This window comes from Cricetulus griseus, chromosome 3 (genome assembly GCF_003668045.3).
Source record: "Cricetulus griseus strain 17A/GY chromosome 3, alternate assembly CriGri-PICRH-1.0, whole genome shotgun sequence".
Classification (NCBI taxonomy): Eukaryota; Metazoa; Chordata; class Mammalia; order Rodentia; family Cricetidae; genus Cricetulus; species Cricetulus griseus.
The window spans coordinates 21008928-21032741 of record NC_048596.1 but is presented as its reverse complement, the minus strand read 5'-3'; the positions used below and the strand labels follow the sequence as shown (position 1 = coordinate 21032741).

General features: G+C 47.6%; 1 protein-coding gene across 2 annotated transcripts in view; it reads right to left on the bottom strand.

The window, feature by feature from the left end:
- Positions 1 to 215: 215 nt before the first annotated feature.
- Positions 216 to 23814, bottom strand: part of Aldh18a1 (aldehyde dehydrogenase 18 family member A1) — a 34509-nt gene continuing 10910 nt past the window's right edge. The window contains exons 6-18 of one of the 2 annotated variants that reach the window (XM_027407359.2): positions 20492 to 20650; positions 20012 to 20102; positions 17176 to 17300; positions 16073 to 16217; positions 15337 to 15410; positions 13661 to 13754; positions 12205 to 12425; positions 10206 to 10343; positions 7949 to 8144; positions 7720 to 7841; positions 4596 to 4782; positions 3486 to 3581; positions 216 to 1296 (exon numbers count right to left, since the gene is read on the bottom strand). In XM_027407359.2, coding sequence (XP_027263160.1) covers positions 1115 to 1296; positions 3486 to 3581; positions 4596 to 4782; positions 7720 to 7841; positions 7949 to 8144; positions 10206 to 10343; positions 12205 to 12425; positions 13661 to 13754; positions 15337 to 15410; positions 16073 to 16217; positions 17176 to 17300; positions 20012 to 20102; positions 20492 to 20650 — 1830 coding nt within the window. In that variant the 3' untranslated portion in view covers positions 216 to 1114. The remainder of the gene's footprint in view (positions 1297 to 3485; positions 3582 to 4595; positions 4783 to 7719; positions 7842 to 7948; positions 8145 to 10205; positions 10344 to 12204; positions 12426 to 13660; positions 13755 to 15336; positions 15411 to 16072; positions 16218 to 17175; positions 17301 to 20011; positions 20103 to 20491; positions 20651 to 23814) is intronic. The other variant, XM_027407360.2, reaches the window with a different exon arrangement.

The window sequence follows — 23814 nt, the reverse complement described above, 5'->3', positions numbered from 1 at the left end:
TTTGCCTTTCCTCTTGAGGCTGGAGTCCCTCTCTGGAGGGTTCCCTGGCACTACTTCCACTGAAACTGTCACACACACACCCCCTTCCCCCCCCCCCGCCCCCTTCCAGAGAACAGTATGCTGAGAGCGGGCAGGGGAGGAGGGGTCACCAGGGAGGGAGAGGGAAGACGAGGGTGAGGACAAATAAGGGAGAAAACTTTAACTGTGCACACAGGCTTTTTTAAGAATTTTATTTCTCAAAAAAAGGGAAAGAATCCAAAGTATTAAAATAATCCTCTAATCTTTGTTCTGGAGGTCAAGAGTAGGATGACAAAATAATTCATATAAAAAGGTCAGGCATAATTGTAGATCTTCCTCCCACTTTGTAGGAACATCTTGAAATTCATACCTCCAGTGTGGTGCTCAGATTCCAACTACATCAAAGGTAACTGTGTGTGTCCCCTGGCCAGGGACAGGCTGCAGCTGTCTGGGTTGCACACCCGTAACTTCATGAAGGCCAACCTTCCCAGGGATGTAAGTGAGTCCATTTTAGGCACCGTTTCCGGTGAAAATGTTCAAGGTTTTAAGGAGTCACCCCTCCTTAAAAATTCCCAATCTCCCCTTCTGAAGATGGGCATGTATAAAAGAAATAAAATTACAGGTGCTGAGTCTGAGGATGGCGGGGCTGGTCCTGGCTGAATGCTAGGAGCCTTTGCCTCACTGAGGTGATACAAGTGGCCAGGACTTTGCGTTGTCATTGATGTGAGATGGTAACGACAGTCCCTTAGTTTCTGAGGGGAATGGGACTGCGAAAAGCCAAGCCTCCACCTGCAACAACGATTCTCTTCCTAAAAGACTGGACTGCGGGAGTAGGGAGACAGACTGGAGGTAGAGCCTTTGTCTAGCATGTTCGAGGCCCTAGGTTCAGCCTTGGTAACACAGACAGGCACAAGAAGCTGGAATGGAATACGAACATGAGCTAAGACTGGAAATGCTGAGTTGAGCCAGAAGCAAAGGTGAACTGTCCAGCAGGCAGACCCATCTAAGAGGTGGGGACGAGATCAGCTCTCTGGAGATCCCTGAGTCGCCCAACTGTGCCAGACCGCACAGGTCAGTCCTGACCATGTGGCTCCTCTCAGCTGAAATTTCTCTGGGGAACAGGGAGGTTCTCGTGAAGATATTTTAAGCTGCCGTGCTCTGAGAAGTCTGAGACCACATGGTCTTGCCCTCGAAGCAGCCACTTAGTAGTTAGCAATCCTTCCAGTCCTACTGGTCCCCGGGCATGGATTCTTGATGTACTGATTCCTACTTCAGCTCCTATTAAAAAACAAAACAATCATGGAGAAAGGTGTAGCTTTCCCAGCCATTGCTCTCTGATTACCCACGAGCCCACAATGGTTATCTTCTCTCTTTGCTAACTTCTGACCCATCCTCCTTGGCTGGTTGGTAGTCCTCATCCGTGTGGGTGTGTTCTCTGTCACTACAGAGAAGGAGATCATAATGCCCTCCTTCATGCCAGTGTATCTTGACAGTTTTAGAAGATCTATCTGAACCAGTTAAAGCATCTCAAGCATGTACTACATTTTAACATCTGGGCATGTTTTGAAGTGTACAACAATGTCTAGTATAGAGTTTATGTCCCTAAACAGTCCTTTTTGCTTTTTTAATATAGACTTACTGTACAGTCCAGGCTGGCCTTGACTTTTTTAGCCTCCTGTATCAGTCTCCTGAGTGGTAGGTCTTTGGGTATGAGCCATAATGCCAAAATAGTATTGACTTGTTTTTAAAAGATTCATTTATTTTTACTGTATATGTATAAACTTGCATGTATCTATGTGTACCACACGCATGCCAGTGCCCATGGGGGCCAGAAGAGAATGTCAGATCTCCCAGAATTGGAGTTACAGTTGTAAGTCACCCGATGTGGGTGCTGGGAACAGAATCCTAGTCCTCTGCAAAAGCAGTGCGTGCTTTTAACCTCAGGGCCCTCCAGACAGTCTTTATACTCTAGAAAGCATAGTTCTTAGTGTGCACCAGGAATTAAGCATAAAGGCACCTGCCAGACATTGCTCATTTCTCTTCCCTCTTGCTCCTGAGACCAGGGGTTTTCCTGGGTCTGGCTCAGTGCTCCACTGTATTCAGTTGAGGTTGGGATTCCTCATGCATCACAACTTCACTGAGTGTGTACCCTGTGCCAGGCCTAGGGAAGAGGGAGTGAGGAACAAGGGCCTGTTACTGTGAAGCAGACATTCACTACAGTGTTGGAGTTCGGGGACTGCGAAAGTGAAATCAGAATTCCAATTCGACAGAAACGGCAACTTAAAGTCAATGACTAAGAAAACTGGTAAATTCCATGATCAGGGAGGGTGATTTCTCCAGACAGATCATGTATTCCAAAAGGCTTGGGGGAAAGAAGGCTAGGGTGTAGCTCAGTTGCAGAGCAGTTGCTTAGCATGTTGGAGGCCCTGGTTTATCTCTAGTACCAAAGGGGAAGAAAAAAAAAAACCACTACCAACAACAAAAAGCTTAAGGAGATTAAAATTCTCAAATGTTGACTGGGCATAGTGGCAAAAGCCTTTAGTCCCCACACTTGGGAGGCAGAGGTATGTAGATCTTTGAGTTTGAGGCCAGACTGGTCTACATAGCAAGTTCTATGATAGCCAGTGCTATGTAGAAAAATCCTGTCTCAAAAAACAAACAAACAACACCAACACAATCACACACACACACACACACACACACACACACACACACACACACACACACACACACACACACTCCTATAACTCAAATATTCACAAAATGTGCCACGAATGTCATTTAGATGCTTGTGTAATGGTCCCCTGGAAAACCAGACTGCTCAAACAACTATGGGGAGCTGAAAGTTTTATAAGTAATGAAAGAACAAGGTGTCAATTTCTAATGATCACATTTGTTTGTGCTGGTGCCAGGGGTGAACCCAGTGCCCTGGGCATTCTAAGTACATGCTTTAGACTGAACCCCCCACCCCGTCACTGTTTTGCTGGTTCTTGATCTTGGTGCTTAGGCTCTGTGTAGGTACCAATACCATTATCTTCCATCCTATGTGTGTGTGGTTCCTATCTCTGAGGCAACCTGGCTGTGTCACTCAAATCTGCAATGGCATGCTCTCTGGGGACCATAGCAGCTTGTGAACCAAGATAAGCTGTGCCTGCCTGGACTGCAATGGGGGTACCCAGGCTTGTGCATATTAGGCCTGACACTGGCTATGTGACTCTGGGCAGGTTACCTGACTTGTCTCTTGGTTTTCCCATTTATGGAAGTGGAATTAGGAGCAGCCACCCTCTTCACAGATGGAAGGCCTACCAGCACAGGTAGGTAAATGGGATTATTCTTGATGATTTTCTGTTCTATGTCTAGATCACTCACATGACTGAGGGTGGGGGGAGGTGTCTCTACTTCACCATAGTCTCTAGAGCCTGTGGTGGGAGACCCATGGGGGACTCCTTTTCCCCTGTCTTTCTTACCCAGTCCAAAGCGGTAGCCATCAGAGAAGCGAGTACTAGCATTCCAGAACACACAGGCGCTGTCCACGTGCTGGAGGAAGAACTCTGCTGTTTTCTCTACAAGGGGAAGAGAAAGAAACCAAATAAAGATGACCCATGGAGCACACGCCCACTTTTGGTCACTTCTTGGTGACAATCTTCACATGTTCTCCTCATATGTGTAACATACAGGCTTAGGTGGGCTCTGAAGGGGAAGACGGCAAACTAGATCCCATGGTCAGGGCTGGTAAGGGACTGTTGGAATCGGACCTCTAGGCAGTTAAGCCTCCATGCTAAAACAGCCTGTATAGGTCTGACCTCCAAGTCCATACACAGTAGCTGTGTAGCCTTGAACAGGTGTATGATCATGTCTTTGCACGCCTGAGAAGGGAAGGACGTTACCTGGTTCTCAGGGTGTGGAGGAGGAAGCCAGTTGGTCCCTGGGAACCCTCACTCCAGTGCCTCATGGTAAGTTGGAAATTAATGATTGCTGCTGTTACAGTTCCAGCAAATTGGCTGTGAGTTCCTCAGGGGCCACATGGCTTCCTTTGCCACCAGACACCCTGACACGTTCACGGATATGCTATTTGGGTTTAAATGAATATGTAGCTTTATCTGCTCTTAGCCTGCAGATGCTAGTTCCCTTAGCTGTAAATTTTTTTTTTTTTTTTTTTTTTTTGCTTCCATTTTGGATTCAAGGTCTTGCTATGTAGTCCAGGCAGGCCTCCAACTTGTGGCAAACCTCCTGCCTCAGACTCCTGAGTTCTGAGATTATAGGTGTTGAGTCACAATGTCTGGCTTTGAACTATTTGGTAAGGTAGCTCATGGATAAAGACGATGCCTCTGCAGCACGGTAAGCCATTTTTAAGGTGGTGCCCATCATCTCTGCCCTGCCCAGAGGGGCCACTGGGACGGACCCACAGGTACATCAGAGAGTACTCTGCAAGCCACCGGCTGTCTCCAGCTGTTAGGACTGTCACGAGTCAATCTGGAGTGTTCATCCGGCAGGACCAGAGGGGCTGAAAGCAACAGCACTTACTACAGGTCAGAGCAGAAACCTGGCCCCACACGCCTGACGTTCTGGAAACTGACCGTTCTCTGTGACGATGACATCTGTGTGGGAGCTGCCGTATTTATGGATGTGATCAATGGCTTCCTGGACACTGTCCACCACTTCAATGCACACTTCCAGGTCACCATACTCTATTCGGAGTGACTTCACTTCTGAGGGGCTGAAGGTCAGGTAGGAGGCAAACTTGGGGCCTGCATGAATTTTTACCTGTCCGAGAGAAAAACAAAACAAAACAAAACAAAACAAAACAAAACAAGAGAATGTGGCAGCAGTAAGAACCAACAGCTGGGCCTGTATGATGAGCCTGTGTGAACCCGAGCCTGGGTAATGCGGCAAGGCCCTTGTGGCAAGTAGTGGTCAAGCTGCTGGTGGGCCTGGAGGGTGACTTAGCCCTCCGCATGTCAGCATGCTCTGCCCTGTGCTAGGCCAGGGCTTGCTGGCCATTCTTCCAGCAACAGGTTGGTGAGTAAGCTGGGGCAGGGATTCAAAGGAAAAGCCTTTGAACGCTGAAGTTATGAGGCACACAAGCCCTTGACTTCTGGCTTTTTACTAAAGGAACCTCTGACCATAAACTCCCATTATTTATAAAGTAGAATCAGCACTGGATTCACAAGGAAGAGGCACCATATATGTGAATCTATATTCCCTACACGCCAGGTAAGCCTTGGCTTGGTACTCAAGGCTAAGTACCTCAGACCTGTCTGAGTTTGTTTGGCCTGTCATGTCTGATCCAGGCTCTCAAACTGATCTTGTTCCTGTTATAGGGACATAAGGGCTGGCCTGTGGGGCTCATCAGTCTGATCACACACAGGCCTTGTTCTCAGAGACTGCACAGGACTAGTTCATGTCTGGACTCCTTCAGGTCTTGACTCCAGTTATGACTAGCTGTATCTGTCTTGCCTCGTGGCTTGAGGCCCTGATGTGACTTTATTGGGCACTGTACTTTCTCCAGGACTGGGAAACCCCATCTGTGATCAGGTCACCCCAAGGATTTAGTTCCTACATACAAAGGTGCTGTGTGCAGGACGCACACTGCCTCATGGTGGTTTGAAGTCTCTCAAGGCAGTCCTCATCCTGACACCAAGGATGCCCAGGGTTCTCCCACAGCGGGATGAGAGGTTCAGTTCCAGCCAAGGATAGCTTCTCTCCAGTGCAGTGCAGGTGACTGATACTCAGCACCTACAGGTAGCCAGTCAAATAGGCTACTGGTGGACAGACTTGAACACGAGCAATCCTGTGTTCCGATTCCCATTTACTCTGGGGGGCACATTGTAACTTTCAAAACCATAACTTCAGGGGCTGGGTAGTCCTGGCTATTAGCCTGATTGGGACTTAGTGAAGCACACCTCTGCCTGTGTCTGCGATGGGGTTTCCAGAGACACTTAGACCTTGAGGGCTCTGCCTAATGAACGGATTTAGTCCCCAATGAATCTGTAGTAGGATGGCATTACTGGGAGGGAGTGGAAGGCAGAAGATGAGCCTTCTTGGGGAAGGGGACATGCCCCCGAAGGCTGTATTCCTCCTTTCTCTGCTTCCTGTCTATCAGGAGGTGAGTTGCTCCTCCACTATGATGGAATGAACCCTCCGTGAGCCAAGTCCAGAGTTTCAGATGGTAGCAGGCTATAAGGTAACTAAAGGAAGTGGCTAATTTGTCAGTTCTCAGGTTTTCTAGTTGCAACTGAGGAAAATGCTGGGTCCCACTAGGGACTCACATTTCCCAAGACTTCTACTGACAGTCTCTATTTTGATTTTTGGCTAGACTGATATACAGAGCTGTGCTTAGACATACAGATTCTGGACATCTGCTTTTCTCTTGTGGATCTGCATAAATTTTTAAAATTTGTGTGTGTGTGTGTGTGTGTGTGTGTGTGTGTGTGTGTGTGCAACATGAGTGTGGCTTTTTTGTTTTTTTTCCATTGTTGTTGTTTTTTGAGACAGGGTTTCTCTGTGGCTTTGGAGGCTGTCCTGGAACTAGCTCTTGTAGACCAGGCTGGTCGAGAACTCACAGAGATCCACCTGCATCTGCCTCCTAAGTGCTGGGATTAAAGGCCTGCGCCACCACACCTGGCTCTTTTGTGGATCTGAATGGTCCCTCGGGTAGTCGTGTTTATTTTCCTGGGGGTTGCATTTGGCTGCAGTGACTCGGAATCCTAATACAGTTCTTCACTAGAGCCACACTGTACTGATAAGCATCCTCCCTTTCTATAGCAAAGGCTGCCATGGCAGGGGCACAGCAACAAAGGCCAGCAGGCTGCTTCCCTGCACTGCGCTAGCTTACGTAAGGACGCCCTCACACCTGCTACCAAAGCTGGAAATGCCACCAGGCAGGACCGTTAACAGATTGTCCATCTGGCCATGGGACCTTCAAGTAACTTGAAGTTGTGAATTTAGGACAGTATAAAACTGTCTGTACTTCAAACTTACTGAATTTATTTGTATAAGTTTAATTATTTTGGCAACTGAGGACGTTTTTGGAGGGAGAGAATGAATGCATATTAATTTGACTCTTGAAAACACTTCTGGGGCTGGAGAGATGGCTCGGCATTTAAGAGCACTGGCTGCTGTTTGAGAGTACCTGGGTTCAATTCCCAGCACCCACATGGCAGCTCCTAACTGTCTGTAACTCCAGTTCCAGAGGCTCTGATGCCCTCTTTTGGCCTTTTGAGGCACCAGGCACAGGTTGTATGCAGATACACATGCATAAAACTCATACACATGAAATAAATCTTAAACCCCCCCCCCACCCACACATGCAAACTCCTCCTTGAAACAAAACCCAAAACACTTCTCTGCAATTAAAAAAAAAAAAAGTTACATAAAAGGGAATGCCTGGCTGGAAAATATAACTTTGCCACCCAAATAAAGCATTGCTGCAAAAATCCCACTGTGTACAGCAAAGATCCCACTGTGTACACTGCTATATGGTCTATTTCCTTTGCACCCTTGCAGCAGGGAATATGCTGCACCCTGTGATCCATGCAGCCATCTGCGCACCAGTTCCATCGACCTGGCAGACTACAAAGGCAGTCTTACTCTCCTGTGTACTCAGCACAGCACTGCAGGCACAGTGCAAGCGTAACACACTGTTCCCTAAGTGGCCCGGAAGCTGCTCCCGGTCTAACCTTCCCTGCTCGTCTACTGTACCTGTTCCACTCGCAGCATATCGATGATCTGGTCAAATAAGGGTGTTCTCAGCAGATCCCGGTGGATGAGCAAAGTCTCCAAAGCATTACAGGCAGCTGGATACTCACACTTGGAGTCCCTGACTGAAGAAAGGGGAGAGCGCAGAGTGAGTCCTGGGTACACGCTCCACAGGCACAGAGCAATCACCAGGAATTTCCACTCACTCCCCAGGAACCCCGGGACAGCTCACCGAGTCTGGTGACTTTGTCCACACTGGCCTCGGAATCCACATACATGTGGCAGATCCCTTCGCTGTGGCCCATCACTGGGATGCCCTTGGCAGCTTTCTGGATGTCTCTGACCAGCTGCGAGGAGCCTCGAGGAATGATCAGATCTATTATTTTGTCGAGGCGACAGAGATCCTCGACTTCTTCCCTGGTGTTCACCTGAAGAGGGAGAGAACCAGAAAGGAAGGTGGCATTTTCTGGCCACACAAAATATAGAAGCAGCTGCTTCCTCTTTACAGACCAAAGTCTGCACTCCTCGATCACTAACTCCAAGACTTATTCTGAAAACAAGCGCCTGACTGGAGAAACTGAAATGCTCGCTGTCCAGCAAACGGTGGCCAAATTGCAGCCATAGGGTCGGTCACATTTCCCCAAGACATCCACTGATAACCTCAATGCTGGGATGCAAACCATACTGTCACAGGGGTGCCTGGCATTTTCTTTTCTGTTCTGAAATTTGTCACTATCTTCTGTATGGTCATGTTACAACAGAAATACAAATGTACAAGTGACAGAATATTCATAGCTACTTGATTTCATGAAACCAATACCTGGACCAGACCAAATACCTACTGACAAAAAAGATGACCTGTAGTATGTGGCTATAAATGGACTACTACATGGTGATGAAAAAGGAGAAAGAACTGCTGGATACCAAAATACAGGATACCACAACATAATAATTAACAAAAGTCATGGAACAGAAAAGTGCACTCTGGGTCACTCCACTGAAGTTCAGGAACATACAAAAGTAACTGGATGTGGTGAAAGTCAAAGACAGTAGTTACCCTAAGGCGTGGTGGGGCACAGTATATGGGAAGGGCAGGAGGGGCCCTGAGGTGTGCTGGGGACATGTGGTTAGTGGCCATTCGTATTCTCACAGATACAGTTACAGAGATGTCTATGTGTGATCTGCATGTACTACTGTCAGTATGGTACACACTGACAGGGAGGGGGGAACGGAGGGAGGGAGGCAGGGAGGGGGGATGGGGGGAGGGGGGTCGGTTGGGAACCCAGCCAGCCAGGCTGTGCTAGAGCTGAGCTGAGTTCCTAAGCCTGGGATCCTCCCTGAGCAAGCAATGAGGCGGCTCCTCCCACCTGGGAGAAGGGAATCCTGAGATGCTGGAGGGAGGAGCCCTCCATGGGAAAAGAAAGATTTAGAAATGGCTTAAATCAAATCTAAACGCTACCATCGACTGGTGAATTCCTGTACCCTACTCTGCTTTTACCCAACCCAGAACATGGGCCTACAAATGAACAGGAATGAACAGCACTTCCTCCCGGGGTTAGAGTGAGGATTAAATGAGCTAAGGAAAGTGCCTCACATGCCTGGCAGCTGTTCCCACCGGACTCATCCGGCAGCTCAGGCCAGGCTAGTGACCACGGTAACAGTGGCAGCAACATGGTCTCATTCTTCCATACCACAGGAGGGCTGATGACAAACTGTCTTAAAGTGACTTACGACAAATCTAAACTCTACCAAAGACTGGTGAATTTTTTTTTTTAAAGATTTTATTTATTTATTATGTGTATATCTGCACACCAGAAAAGGGCACCAGATCTCATAACGAATGGCTGTGAGCCACCATGTGGTTGCTGGGAATTGAACTCAGGACCTCTGGAAGAGCAGTCGGTGCTCTTAACCTCTGAGCCATCTCTCCAGCCCAAGACTGGTGAATTCTTTACCCCTGAATCAATTACCCTAAATAACTCCACCAAGGAGAGGAACCCAGCCCTATAGTGGGTCTGTCACTCCTGTTACCTAATGAATGAGGGTCTGGGGGCCAGTGGTACATACGGCTTAGCAGGTAAAGATGCTTGCCACACAAGCCAGAGACCACAAGGTTATTCTCTGACACACACACACACACACACACACACACACACACACACACACACAGAGCACGCTCTCTTCTCTCTCTCTCTCTCTCTCTCTCTCTCTCTCTCTCTCTCTCATGCTACAACAGTAATAAAGAAAATTAAGCTTTAAAAAAGAGTGAAGATCTGGTTGATACTGAGTTGCCAGCAGTGCCGGGATACATCTGTATGGCGGCAGCTCTTCCATGCCAATGAAAACCCACTTGGCTCTGCAGAATGGCTGTGTTCACAGGTTCACAGACCCTGTGGCCTGGATCAGCTTGCCTGTGGAAGCGTCTTGGTTTTACACAACCTAATACTTGCTACAAATTTCCACAGACCTCAGCTGGTCCAATGACCTACCAGCTGAATGGCATCCTTGACTCCATGGATGGACAGGGCCTCCTGGGTCAGGTGGTGGAGAATGCGGTTGCTGTGTGCGGCCTCCTTCCCTCCTTTGAGCAACAAACCATTGCCACTTGCAATAGCCAAGGCTGCCACCTGCAGATCAAAGAGAAGACAGGCAGAATGACAGCAATGTTCGCCATTGCTGTGTGTTTTATTACAGTGTCTGTCTCATCTTTACCAGCACCCAAGTAAATTACAAACTCATTTTATCCCATTGCATACTGAACCCCAGGAAGGGCGGTGACCCCCCCACCCCCAGGTCACGCAGCTTACAAATGAAGGACTGGCAAACAAAACCAAACCAAACCCCAAAAATAAAAAACCAAAAAACAACAAAAACAAAAACAACATAGGATGCTCAACTGCCTCCACAGTGAAGGACCTGCTCCACTGAGTCAGCAGAGGCTGGGAGGCCTTGCGGCTGCAGCCTACTGTGGTCCTAGGACTGACCCGGGCACTCTAACTGCCCAGTGCTAAGAACCTGGAGGATATGAACTCAAGCCAGCCATGGATGGTGACAGCAGCCTGCTAGGAGGAGCACACACTGCTCAGGGCAGGGGAAGGATGAGCCATCCCATTAAAGCAGTCAGAGATGCCAGCTCAGTCATCCTAAGCCTGAAGGTTGATTTTCTGAATCCTTTCCAGATGAATGAAAATCACCCAGGTCTGGCAAGGGAGGGAGGGGAAAGGGCTATCAAAACTCTTTGCTGGCCCATTTAAATCTCCAGATTAGGGGTTCTTAATCCTTTCTATTTGCTTGAGTTGCTCTTGAGTCCCTTAGGAAGGTTATGCAAACTTTCTCCAGCTAAATGGAAACACACCACGTTCCACACACTATGTTGCCGTCCAGGGCTTACACTTCAGGCGATGAGCCTTGGCCACAGGGGAAAGACTACTTGTGAGGATTCGGGAATGGGAGGTGGCATTTCATGGAGAGAGCCACACAGAATCAGGATCCATTTCTGCTAGCATGAATGAGTTTTACAGACGCCACCAGGCTCTTCTACAGGACGGGCTTGTGGCCAGAGGGGTATTGAGCCTGGCCAAGGACAGACAGCCATGGGAAGGGGGTCCCATGAGGAACAAGCTGCTGTGAGATCTAGTCAAGAAGTAGTACCCTCCACAGAGCGTTGCAGGCTCCACAGTCCCCTATGCTTTACACAGAGAGGGGCTAGGCTAGCTTTTCATTTTAAAATAGAATTTCCCTTTGAGACCTCGGAGTCAGTACAAAGAAAGAGCTGATCTTACCCCCGTTCACAACTTAGTGGGAGAAACGATTATCAATTTCTCAGCCTGGAGGGCAACAAAGTGAGGTTGACGTCTACTGTAGCTCGTGTTTCCCAGCACGGGTCTTGGCCATGTGCTAACCACATTCCTGACAGAGGGCTGCGTGCTATCTTCCATTAACTACCGAAAGTGCTTTTTCTAATGGAAGTGCCCACAGGAAGCACTCTGAGACACTGATAATGTCTTTCTGTGTGGGGGTAGACAGATGCTAGGTGAGTAACTGCACCGGGCTAGCAGGGATGCGCCATCTCAGAACAAAGTGCACTGTGAGCCAGGAGAGCTCAGAATGTGCTGTCCCCATCCTGCAGGGGGTTGACCTGGGCTTGGGTGACAGCTCTACACTTACAAGTGTGACAAGGGACATTAACAATTAAGGTTACAATGCTCACTTGCATCTCTGCTCTGGGATGTCTGCAAGGATGCAGGACATAACTCACCTTAATAACAAACTGAAACACCATGGAAGCAGTTATTTTTGGGTTGAAGAAAAAGATCTTTCTCTGTCTTACATATGCATATCTCTCTCTCTCTCTCTCTCTCACACACACACACACACACACACACACACACACACACACCCCTACCTACTTTATGGTGACTTATCTCTAGTCCTGGTAACATGCTTCCTCCAACCCATTCCCAATGGCAGGGCCATGGTCATACATACCTGAGGTAGACAGTCAGGGCGAGACTCAAAGATCACCAGTAAAACACCTATTGGGACAGTCACTTGCTCTAGTTCCAGGTTTTTGGCAATCCGAGTCCGGCGCAGAATACGGCCCACACTGTCCTGGGAGGAGGCTGCGATCTGCCGAAGCCCGATGGCCAGGCTGTTCAGTTTAGATGTGGAGAGACTCAGGCGCTTCATTAGAGGGGTCGCAAGTCTTCCTGAAAAGGCAGGAGGACGACATGATAACGCGGCAGGGTGGGCTGGCTTTGGCCACCAACTTTACTGTAGTAGGGACAGACACGGAACTGAGTGTCTGGGTGATGCAGGGACATGCAGCTTTGCAAAGCTCTTCCTGGGGGTGGGGAGGGACTGCCTGACAACTGTCTCTTGTGTCCCCAAATATCATCACTTGCAACATGCAACAAATATGTCAGAGCATTTCCAAACGGGGATGCCTGGATCCTACCTGACCTTTAGAGAAGAAGCTGTGATGCAGGTGCTACCCATAATCCACTGCAGCTACTGACAAGCCAGGCTGGCTGGAGTATGGCAAGTGAAAAATGCTAACTGTGAAACATCAGGTCTGCTCCTCAAACATGGCTGACGTACGCGTCTACAGGTTGGTGTCTTGATGACATTAAGAACAATGACCATTTGTCTACTTTTTCTTTCGGTTATTATTATTATTTTACTACTATTTGAGACAGGGTCTCACTATGTGGCCCTGTCTAGCCACAGGGCCTGCACTGTCTTAAAATGGCAAAGCAGAGAAGGAAGAGAGAGGGAACAAAGGCACCTGGGCCTAGCTGAGTGTAACTTGTCATCTGAGATTCGACTTTAGCCATATCACCTACTCTACTGTGAGTGCTGCACAGACTCTCTGGACAACACCCGATGCCAACCATAAAGACAGTACAGTGTTTAATGGCCCAAGAGATATCTCATCTTTCACTAGGGCAACACAAACCATTTCTGTGTCTCTTTTATATGAGCAGTTCATCTGAACTGGAATCCTGAGCCCACAACTGGTCACATGACTTCGGGTGAATGACAACTTTGCTGAGCAGACTAATAAACAGCAGCTCGCTCCATCACACTAGGTTGTACAGTTTAAAGGTGATCCTATTGCTAATAGGATGGTCTCAGCTGTCATTAGCTGAGCATCCACAGCACTGATGTTCTTGGTCTCCTTTTCTGGTTCTGAAACAGCCACAGCAGCCAGAGCTCACATGACTCTTGGGAATACGAAAAGCTCCATGAAGGGTTGGATTGAAATATCTGGAAATGGGGCAGGGGTAACTACCACAAATAGAAAAGCTTAAATAGGCACAAGCCACCCACCCTTGGTAGAAAACTTCTCATATTCTTGTAACACTCTTGCCTTTAGATGGACATAAGAATTACCAATAAAAGAAAGGGCACAAGGACAGGCGCATGAACAGCAGCTCCCTACCCTCTGCCTCCTCCAAGTCTTTTTTGTTGGCTAGCAGGATCTCTTCCCGCTGGTCCGTCAGCAGGTCAGCCAGGTGATGGATAATTTCTGCTCTCTGCAAAAGCAAATCATGAAGACAACAGGTAGGCCCAAGAATGTATATGCTTCTTCATCTACCCTCAGAGTGTCAGGCTTGCCCCTGGAGCTGAGGTTGTCACAGACTGAAGTCCCTTTATTTTCATTCACACATTCCTGGCACTTTCCAATCTGTCCTCATTTCTTCTTCCTTTTTCGTTCCTGATTATTGCATTAGGGATCCATGGCTCAGCATTGGGGAGACGATATGATGAGTTATATAATTTGTCCATGAGATAAGCTGGCATGTAGATTAGGAATGATACATGATACAACTTTATAGATTTTTGTATTAATAGACATTTATTTCCCAGGTAAGTTTTTGCATCTGGCTTCTCTTTTCAATTTTCCTTTGAGATTTATTTTTATTTTATGTGTGTGAGTTCTGTGTTTGTGTGTGTACTGCAAACATGCAGTGTCTAAGGAGCCCAGAGGAGGGTGCCAGATCACCTTGGAAATGGAGTTACAGTTCCAAGCTACCATGTGAGTGCTGGGAATCAAACCCAAGCCCTCTGAATGAGCAATCAGTACTTTTAACTGCCGAGCTCTCTCTCCAGTCCTTTGCCTTTTCTTTTGCGGCAATTATTAGATGAAGTCAGTTGCCCGAGGAGACTAATCCTTGGCCATCGTTTTGGGAAATGATCACTGAAGTGGAGCAGAGTGGTCTGAGGGAGGAGTCAAGCTCCTTCTTTGCTTTCACTCTCCTCACTTGTAGTCATTCTCTCCTCCCTTCTCAGACCAAAGGGCTCCACAGAAGAAACCTGTTCCACTCCAGCCGTAGGAGCACACCCCTGGACAGCCAGCCCTCTCACCTGGCCTCACCATCTCTGGCTCCATCAAAATGCTACTTACACTGATTCACCGTGGACAAGGAGGGGAGAACCACAGAGCAGGCTCTGAGGAGGGGAGGGTCACAGAGCAGACTCTGAGGAGGGGAAGGTCACAGAGCGGGCTCTGAGGAGGGGAGGACCACAGAACGGGCTCTGAGGAAGGGAGGACCACAGAGCAGGCTCTGAGGAGGGGAGGGTCACAGAGCAGGCTCTGAGGAGGGGAGGGTCACAGAGCGGGCTCTGAGGAGGGGAGGGCCACAGAATGGGCTCTGAGGAGGGGAGGGTCACAGAGCAGGCTCTGAGGAGGGGAGGGTCACAGAGCGGGCTCTGAGGAGGGGAGGGTCACAGAGCGGGCTCTGAGGAGGGGAGGGCCACAGAATGGGCTCTGAGGAGGGGAGGGCCACAGAATGGGCTCTGAGGAGGGGAGGACCACAGAGCAGGCTCTGAAGCTCCCCTGGGACAGGTGTTGCAGGTGATTGAAAATGGACTGGAGGAAATCACTCTCCTATGTGCCCATGTCTGCCATGCATCAGATCCACACTTTCCTAACCTTGTCTTTGATAACACCATGGTGATGGAAAGAGTGTCTTCAGACAAAGGGGAGCATAACATTAGTTCAGGGTCTTTTGCTAACACTAGGAATAAAAAGGGACAGGAGACTTGACCACTCAACCAAAGTGTACAGCATGCTTTACTCTGAAAACCCACCAAAGTGCCAGTGAACGTCCTCACCTGTTCAGGCGCCAATGTGGCCAGCATCCTTCCTCCTGATCTAGCCATCTCTCCCTGCTGCTCCACTGTAGGGCCTGCAAGAGCATGTGAAGGCATCAGACCTGTCACCTTCACATTCTCACTTTCCCGTCACACCCTTCACTGAACCTAGAAGCATTGTCTGGTGTCTTGGTAAGCTTGGTTGACACCCAGAGATCACCAGAGCCATCAGAATGGCAATACCTGACCCCCACTGCAACCAACAACCACCAAAACCACAAACAAACAAATCCATGCCTAAGTAACTCAGGGATAAACAGGAACTTCCCTTGTGTGGTGTAGACAAGAGTCTCTGTGCCTTCCAGCGTTCAGTGTCATCTTGGCAAGCACATTTCTCATGTGCTTGCATTTGTGAGCGCAGGTAACGAACACATCTTTGTGTGTGCTTCGGAGTTCATACCACGTCTTAAGTACCTCTGCATCTCTGCTGCTCATTAGTTCTTAGCAGCCAGGGCAGACCTAGCAAATGTTTCCTGATTTTGGAGACCAGGACTAACTAGGCAGGGTAGATAAGACACTGACACAATCCAGTTCTGTAAACTGTTTAAGACACCAGAATTTATGGTGTGACCACACTGATTTCCTAATCTGGATTTGAGGGATGAGGGCTCAGGCTTCACTCAGTTCCTGCTAGGCTGGGGTGAAATTGGCTATCTACTATCCACAGGCCCTTGGGGCTTGCGGGAGAACTACTCACCAGCAGGCTTTACTTCTGAAAAGAAGGTGCCGACTTTTTTGCCCTCCACTATGTCTGTGATGACGTGCCCAGACACCTTTGGGTGGGTTCCGTTGGCAATGACGACAGAAGTACCCCCTTGCAAAGCCCAGAGGGCTGCTTTCACCTAAGGGGTCAGGTTAGATCCAAAGAAGAGATTCAGACCTAGATACACACACTGTGAACTTGCATTGCACAGTGACATAGATAGGATTTGATATCTAGCAAGCCAAATCAACAGAGGGACGAGTCTAACAGCTCAGATCCAGGAAAACACATACAGCTCACCAACACTTTCCAGTCCAGCCTCAGCATGCCCTGCCTGAAGGGGAAGCAGTGTGTCCTGTGTTCTCTGAGACCCGCCAAAACTGGACTCAAAACTTGCACATTTTAATTTGTTATGCCTGAGCATTCTGATTTGTCATGTCTGAACTTAGCAAGACCTCAACAGTTAGAGGAGTGACAGGAACAAGGTTTGTGGGAAGCAGACTCTGCTCTTCTCTCCTACTGTCACTATACGATGTTCTGCATCGAGGGTATACAGCTTCTGAGAACAAGTAATGGGAGGGGAAGGAGTTTTGAAAAACTTTCAGAAATATCTGAGTTGATAACAGATTTATTGTGTGAAAATCACATGGGCCCTGTCCTCTACGGGCTGACAACACCTTGACAGTTAATTTTCATCGTCCACTTGACTAGATTTGTGTTTATCATGGAAATACGCTTGGGAATGAATTGGAGGAGACTGAGTAAGGAGGAGAGAACGAGCTAGGCACCAGGGTCCATTTTTTATTTCCTCATCATTTTTTGCCTTAAAGGACTGCACTCTCTAATGGTGAGCCAGGATAGCTTCTGTCGGCTATTCTGTCATGGCAACAAAAAGTAAATGAACACAGGCCAAAATGTACTGGTTATGTTAATAAAAACTCATCTAAAGACATGACTGAACATAGGCATACAACAGCCATGAAACATATTTAGATACGGGCATATTTAATTGTATGTGTGTGGTATCTGAACCATAAGCTCCCAGACAAGTTTAGCAGGAAAAAATGATAGCATACCGTTTGGGCTTGAAGACTTACCTTGGCTTCCATGCCTCCTAATCCCACTCTAGATTTGGTTCCAAATGTCACTGACTGTTGATCTCCAGGGTAGAAGATATCAATGAGCTTTGCATCATCTGACCCTGGGGGGCTGTCAAAGAGGCCTAAAGAGTGGATCAGAGTCAGGAAGGCTGCACTGGCCCAAGCTGTGCATCTCCACAGGCCTCCCCAGGCGCTTGCTACCATACAAAGACAAAACAAACAAACCAAACCAAAACCAAACCAGACACCTGCCTCACAATAGGGGACCAGTGGAGCTGACCCACATTAAGCAACAGCACCTTAAACAAATGTCTCCTGGCCTCTGAGTGAGGCCATATCCTTGGCACAGTGCCTACAGCACTAGCAGAGTCCCTACCTCTGCTGTTGCTGCTTATCGCGCTGCACCTGAGGATCTAAGCAAGAGAGATGAGTGCAGGAACAGCCCAGTGGCCGTCCACCACTCGGGCAGGACGAGATGTAAAATGTGTACTCATCAACTCTCACCGCACCCTTTGACTGCCACCTCCTGGTTTACCAGTGAGTGAGTGTCTTGGAGGGTGGACGACGTCAGCAGGGGAGTTATGACTCTCAGCACTCAGGCTGGATTCATTACTATGAAACATATAGCCCGCATGCGCCTGAGCTGGGTAACACCACAGTGAAGTGAACTGTTATAAGCATACAATATGAGGTTAAACAAAAAACAAAAAACAAAACCTCACAGTTTTACTTGAAAAGTGCAGAGAACCTGGAAGGGGAAAGGAGGACAAAAAGGGCCTGAGGAAACGGTGTCAAACCAAGACCAAAGGGAGACACACATCAGGGAGATGCTACAGTGGCTGGGAACTGGCTACCAGACATTTCGGGTGGTGATGCTTTTTGGTTTCGTTTATATGTATAGGTGTGTAGTGAGTGTGTAGGCATATACATGCATGCACGTGCGTGTGGAAGGCAGAGGACAACCGTAGGTGCCTCTTCTCAGTTACCATCCACCTTTACTTCATTTTTTAAAGACAGTCTCACTGGAACTTACCAAGTGGGCTCGACTGGTTAGCACCAAGCTCTGCTTCTACCTCCTCAGCTCTCAGATTACAGCCTACGCCACTAGGCTTGGCTTTTTTGTTGTTGTTAATGTTTGTTCTGTGGGTCAAACTTAGGTCCTCATGCTTGCAAGGTAGGCGCTTTGCCCACTGAGCCCCCCCCCCCCGCCAGCCATTTTTGGTTTTAAATGGAAGCTTTTCCTGCACAGGATGTCCACATCATTCCAGATGTTCAGGACAATCCTGTTCTGTGTGAAACCTTTCTGGGGGACTGGGGGAATCAGGGTGCTACCTAGGACGAAGCAATGCTAAAACACGAGCAGCAGTAAGTGCCTGGCCGGGTTCTTCCCAGAAGGTGATGAGCATGGACTGAGGGACCACTCAGTGTCAGGTAACTATGGGAAAGACTGTCCCACCGGGAGGCATTTTCCAGAGGCCCTCCCAGCACTCTATGACTCTGCCTACCCCTCTTTCCCCAGTCCCTCAACCCCACCCTCGGGAGCTTTACCATATGACACTGTTGCAAGGATTAACACTTGATGGCAAAGGCGCATCTCTCAGCCTGGGTTGGATCCCCAGGTCGCACATGACGGAACAGCAAATCAACTCTCCTAACATGTCCCCCGGCCTCAGCATATGCCCCCGCAACCAAATAAATAAATAAATAAATGCAATAATTGTTTTTAAGGAAAGGAATGAAAGTTTCTCCTTGGGACATTCTGTGATTGTAACACAGAAAACCACACAGTAACGAACAGGTATTGTCAGACAAATGAGAACCCTCGTACTCGGTGGGTGGCAACATCAAACAGCACAGTGGCTGTGACAAGCACTAAGGTGGGTTTTCAATACCAAGTTACCACACGAATCAACAAGTCTTCCCTCTCCTGCCCCCTCTTCCTCGCCTCTTTCTCTTAATTATAGAGTAGGGTCTTGTTCTTGCTAGGTAAGCATTCTACCATGGAGCCCAAAAATTATACTCCTTTTTTTGTTTTGTTTTGTTTCTCAAGATGGGGTTTCTTTGTGTAGCACTGGCTGTCCTGGAACTCTCTCTGTAGACCAGGCTGGCCTTGAACTCACAGAGATACATCTTCCTCTGCCTCCCTGCTGGGATTAAAGGCATATGCCACCAACTCCTGACAATTATACTCTTGGGTGAAAATAAAATAACCATACAAAAGTATGCTCACAGCAGCATTATTAGTAATAGCAGAGACACCCACCAACTGATGACTGAATAAATAAAAGGCGTTATGTCTAGAGTGGAATATTACTTGGCAATATAAAGAAACACATCATTGGTAGATGAACCTTGGACACATTATACTAAGTGAAAGGAGCCAGTTACAAAGGACCACATAGTATATGATTCCATTCATATAAAATCTCTAATAGGCAAATCCACAGAGACAAAAAGTAGACTGGAGGTTGTCTATGGCTGGGGAATTGGATGCAAACAGGCAGTGATTGCTAACAGATGTGAGGTTTCTTGCCAGGGTGAGTAAAATAACATAACTGTTAATAGAGATGGCTGTACAAGTGTGTGAATGAGTCCAAAGATCATTGAACTGAAAACTTTAAGTGGGTTAATTATGTGGTATATGACTATTTCCTTGAAGCTGCTTTTAAAACAAAAAAAAATAAAGCACCTAAAAACATAATTTCTGCATTCAAGCTGCATTTTCCAGAGACACCCACCCGAGTCACAGAAACCCTTCACAGTGAAAAAAACGATCAGAAGGAAAACCATGTGCTCACATGCGTGAACAAAAGAAAAAGGCATTGTTGTGTACCTTCTACATCGGAAAGGACAATCAAGAGGTCAGTTTTCATTTCTACGGCCAGACGGGCAGCCAGGCTATCATTATCCTTAACACTAATAACCTACAATGCAGGGGGGGAAAAAAAGTAGTGAGTTAGCTATGCAGTTTAAAACGAAGTCAGGTTTCCAAGAAGCAGCCAGCTAGGCTCTGGCAGACAAATCCAAAATATGCAAATGAGAGCTCAGGCCCCACTGCCTGTACAACACGAAGGCTGCCTTCCAAACATGCATGCCAGACTCTATAAGCCATGCTCTCAACACCCTCTAAACCACCTCACCCACTGAATGAAACTCCCTCATTTCAGAGGTGCCTCTGCAGCCATGGTTCTGGAATGCCAGCTCTCCCCATTTCTCCTTTCGCTCATGCAAACGTCCAGTGTTAGTACAGGCGGCACTGACAGCAGGTGTTAGTGTCTTCAGCATGCTCAAAGCTAAGGACTACTTTACCCACATTTACCCCCTGAAGATCACTGTTGGGCTCAGCTGGGGGGACAACAGCATCGTTGGTGTTGACAATGGGGACGATATTCATCCGAAGCAGCTCATGCAGTGTGCCGTTGAGATTCCGGCGCTTCTGCTCATCGTGGAAATCCAAGTTGGTCACCAAAATCTAAAGAGGTAAAACAGAAAATGCAGCAGAGAGGAAAATGATGACCTTCCTAGGAGTGCCCTAAGAAGAAAGTGAGCATTGGAGAGTCAAGCTTTAGACTTCCGGAATAAAACACACCTTTTGATACTGATCCAATTCCTTGTTTTAGTTTCCTATTTTAAATAAAAAAAAACCAAAAAAACAAAAAACTGTTGGCAGTGCTAGGGATCAAACTTGGGGTCTGGCGTATATAGCCAGGTATGCTCCCACTGAACTACACTGCCAGTGTGCTTAGCCAATTGTTTGAGAGGCCCCTGAAAGAACTGCAATTGTCTGGAAGGCTTTTTTAGTGATGCTAAAACCTCATCTATGTACAAAATTGGGAAACTGATGCACCTACTTGAAAGGAACATTAGAGTGATCCAAGACTTGCTTTAAGAAGTATCTTTGTACTCTAGCATCTGCATTGGGGGCTGGCCATAGGAGGCACCCTATGTGCTAGGTGAGTGGGTAAATGGTTTGCCTGTTTGGAAAAGTGCATTAGACAACTGGAACAGGGCTAGGTGTCCCCCGTTTCACTGAGTATGTGGGAGAGGGAGTTGGTCTTCATGGCGAGCAGGAGGAGGACAAGAAGAGCTTAGTTCAGAGGAAAGATTCAGAATAAGGCGCTCATGGGTGGAGAGCTGCCGTGGAAACCGACAATGGGTCTGTTTTCGTTCAAGAAGGGGGAGAGAAGTGACTGAGGATGATAGCAAGGAACTAAACGATAGCAAACTCTGAAAATAAAATGTCTTCCTGCAACCCTTGACACAGGGAATGTGGGAGGAAGATGCTGACACCGGCAGCAGTTAAGGCCTACTCCGGGGTCTGGCTAGAAGACTTGAGAGCCCTGCAACAGGGCACATGCTTCACTGCTTATAAAAGTCAAGTAATGAAGGCAGGGTGGGAGTGCGGCTGAGGGAAAGAATCCCTCACTCTACAAGTTTTGCTGAGTCCTTCTGAAACAGAGCCCTGTCCCAGTCACAACAATGGAGAATAAACATGCTGACCGTTTGATGTGGTGACATATGCCTGTAAGGACAGGTGAAAGCTTTAGTTCTGCAGGCCCTGGACAGGGTCACAGCCAAAGCCACTGATTCTGGCATGGCCGTGTGAGGCTGTTGATGAACGTGGGCATGTGGGTACGGAAGGGGCACGGGAGGGGTGAGCAGGAGGTCTAAAGGTCCAGGGAAACACCTGTCGCTACAACAGCTTCTCAAACAGGCCTGCTGCTCTAGCTGGGAAGGTAGGTAGGGACAGGAGGCCTCCCAGGGTGCCTGGGCAAAGGTAACTGGCTGAGATGACAAAACAGACTCTTTTCTAGGAAGGAAATGCATGCTGCTGCTGCTGCTGCGTTTGGGTAATTCTTTAACCGGAGGCCCAGTGGTGGGGTCTCAAACCCACTGATAAAAGTCTTCTACACAGGGTTCCTGGAGAGAAGAAGGAACCACGGGAGAAGGTACAAAGAGCACCTACGATAAGCCCTGCCTGAGGGAGAGGCCAGGGTGGAAGAGGCCCCTGACCTGGAGCTTCCTGGGAACACAATGAGCTTTTACCTCAGTATCAATGCAAACAGTGGCAGTGACTTCTAATGGAACTGTTACTGCAGACAAAGCTAAACAAAAACTGTCCAAAAGCATCAATCCCAGGAAAAAATAGCAGCAGCAGCAGCAGCAGCGGCAGCAGCAGCAATAGCAAAAACACAGAAGTGCAGTCCCTGGACCACAGTGCGCTCACCTGGCTCCAGGCACTGAACAACTAACACTGTTGATGGATTAGAGAAGAGAGATTAGATGGTTGGTACAAGTGGTGGAAATGGAGATTTCTATTGTATTTACACAAACTCAGCGGTTCTCAACCTTCCTAATGCTTCGACCCTTTAAGACAGTTCCTCATGTTGTGGTGACCCCCTAACCATAAAATTGTTTTCGTTGCTACTATAATTTTGCTACTGTTATGAATCATTATGCAAATATCTTTGGAGACAGAGGTTTGCCAAAGAGGCCGAGACACACAGGTTGAGAAGTATTGCACTAACTGAAAACTGAATCTCAGATCACAGTCACAGGCCGTAAGGGAAGAATTCCATGCCCTTCGGCTTCGGCACACTTGAGAACACTTATACAATATAAGGACAAGCCTGTGGGTGACAACTAAAAAGATGACAGAGAACCAGAAAAAGCAATAGGAAATGAAGACACAAAATTGAAACATCTATCTAAAATAATAGCCGCATAAACTAGCAAGGTCAAAGGTACCAGGAGTTAGCAAATAATAACTTCAGGCTTTTTACCAGTTATATGACTGCGTTTTAGAAGTTATTATTTACTTCATGGCTGTCCAGGTGATTAAAATCATGATTTTAAAAAAGTCAAGACATTTAGGTAAAAATGGGATAATGCATAAAAAGGCTCACAACATTGAGAGGTAAGCACTCAACGGTAAGTCCCATGAGGACTGGAACCTTGCCTGGCTTTTGTACCACAGAGCCCCAATGCTAGGCAGACTTCTCTGTACTTCACAAGTGACCAATAAGCATTAAATAAATAAATAAATAAATAAATAAATGTGCAACAAGCCATTCAGCAACACCCCTTCTTTCCCATCAGCATCAGGCGCACAGAGAAGTAAGCTACCTGAAGTCAGAGAAAGCAACGAAACTGCAGTCTGACTTGTCTGGTTCAGAAGCATTTGCAATAGCAGCAGTCTCTAGAGCAGTGGGGGATGCCATGGTGAGGACACACACGGGCTATCCTGCATATCAGATATTTATGTTATCATTCATAACAGTAGCAAAATTACAGTTATGAAGAAGCAACAAAATAATTTTATAATTGGGAGTCTCCACAACACGAAGCACTGTAGCAAAGGGTCACAGGGTCAGGAAGGGTGAGAACCGTTGCTATAGAGTTACTACTGCAGAAGCTCGTGGGCTTGAGGTATATTATGTATCAGAGGCTATCCTAAATACTTTTCATGTATTTTTCTCTCTGACCCTTTCCTAAAACCCTCTCAAGTAGGCACTGGTATTATCTTATTTTTCAGATAAGGAAACCTAGGCAGACACTTAAGATTGTATGCTGACACCTGGCTGCAGGGCCTTGCTTGCAGGCTTCTTACTCCACAGGTCCCACCCCCACCCCTCA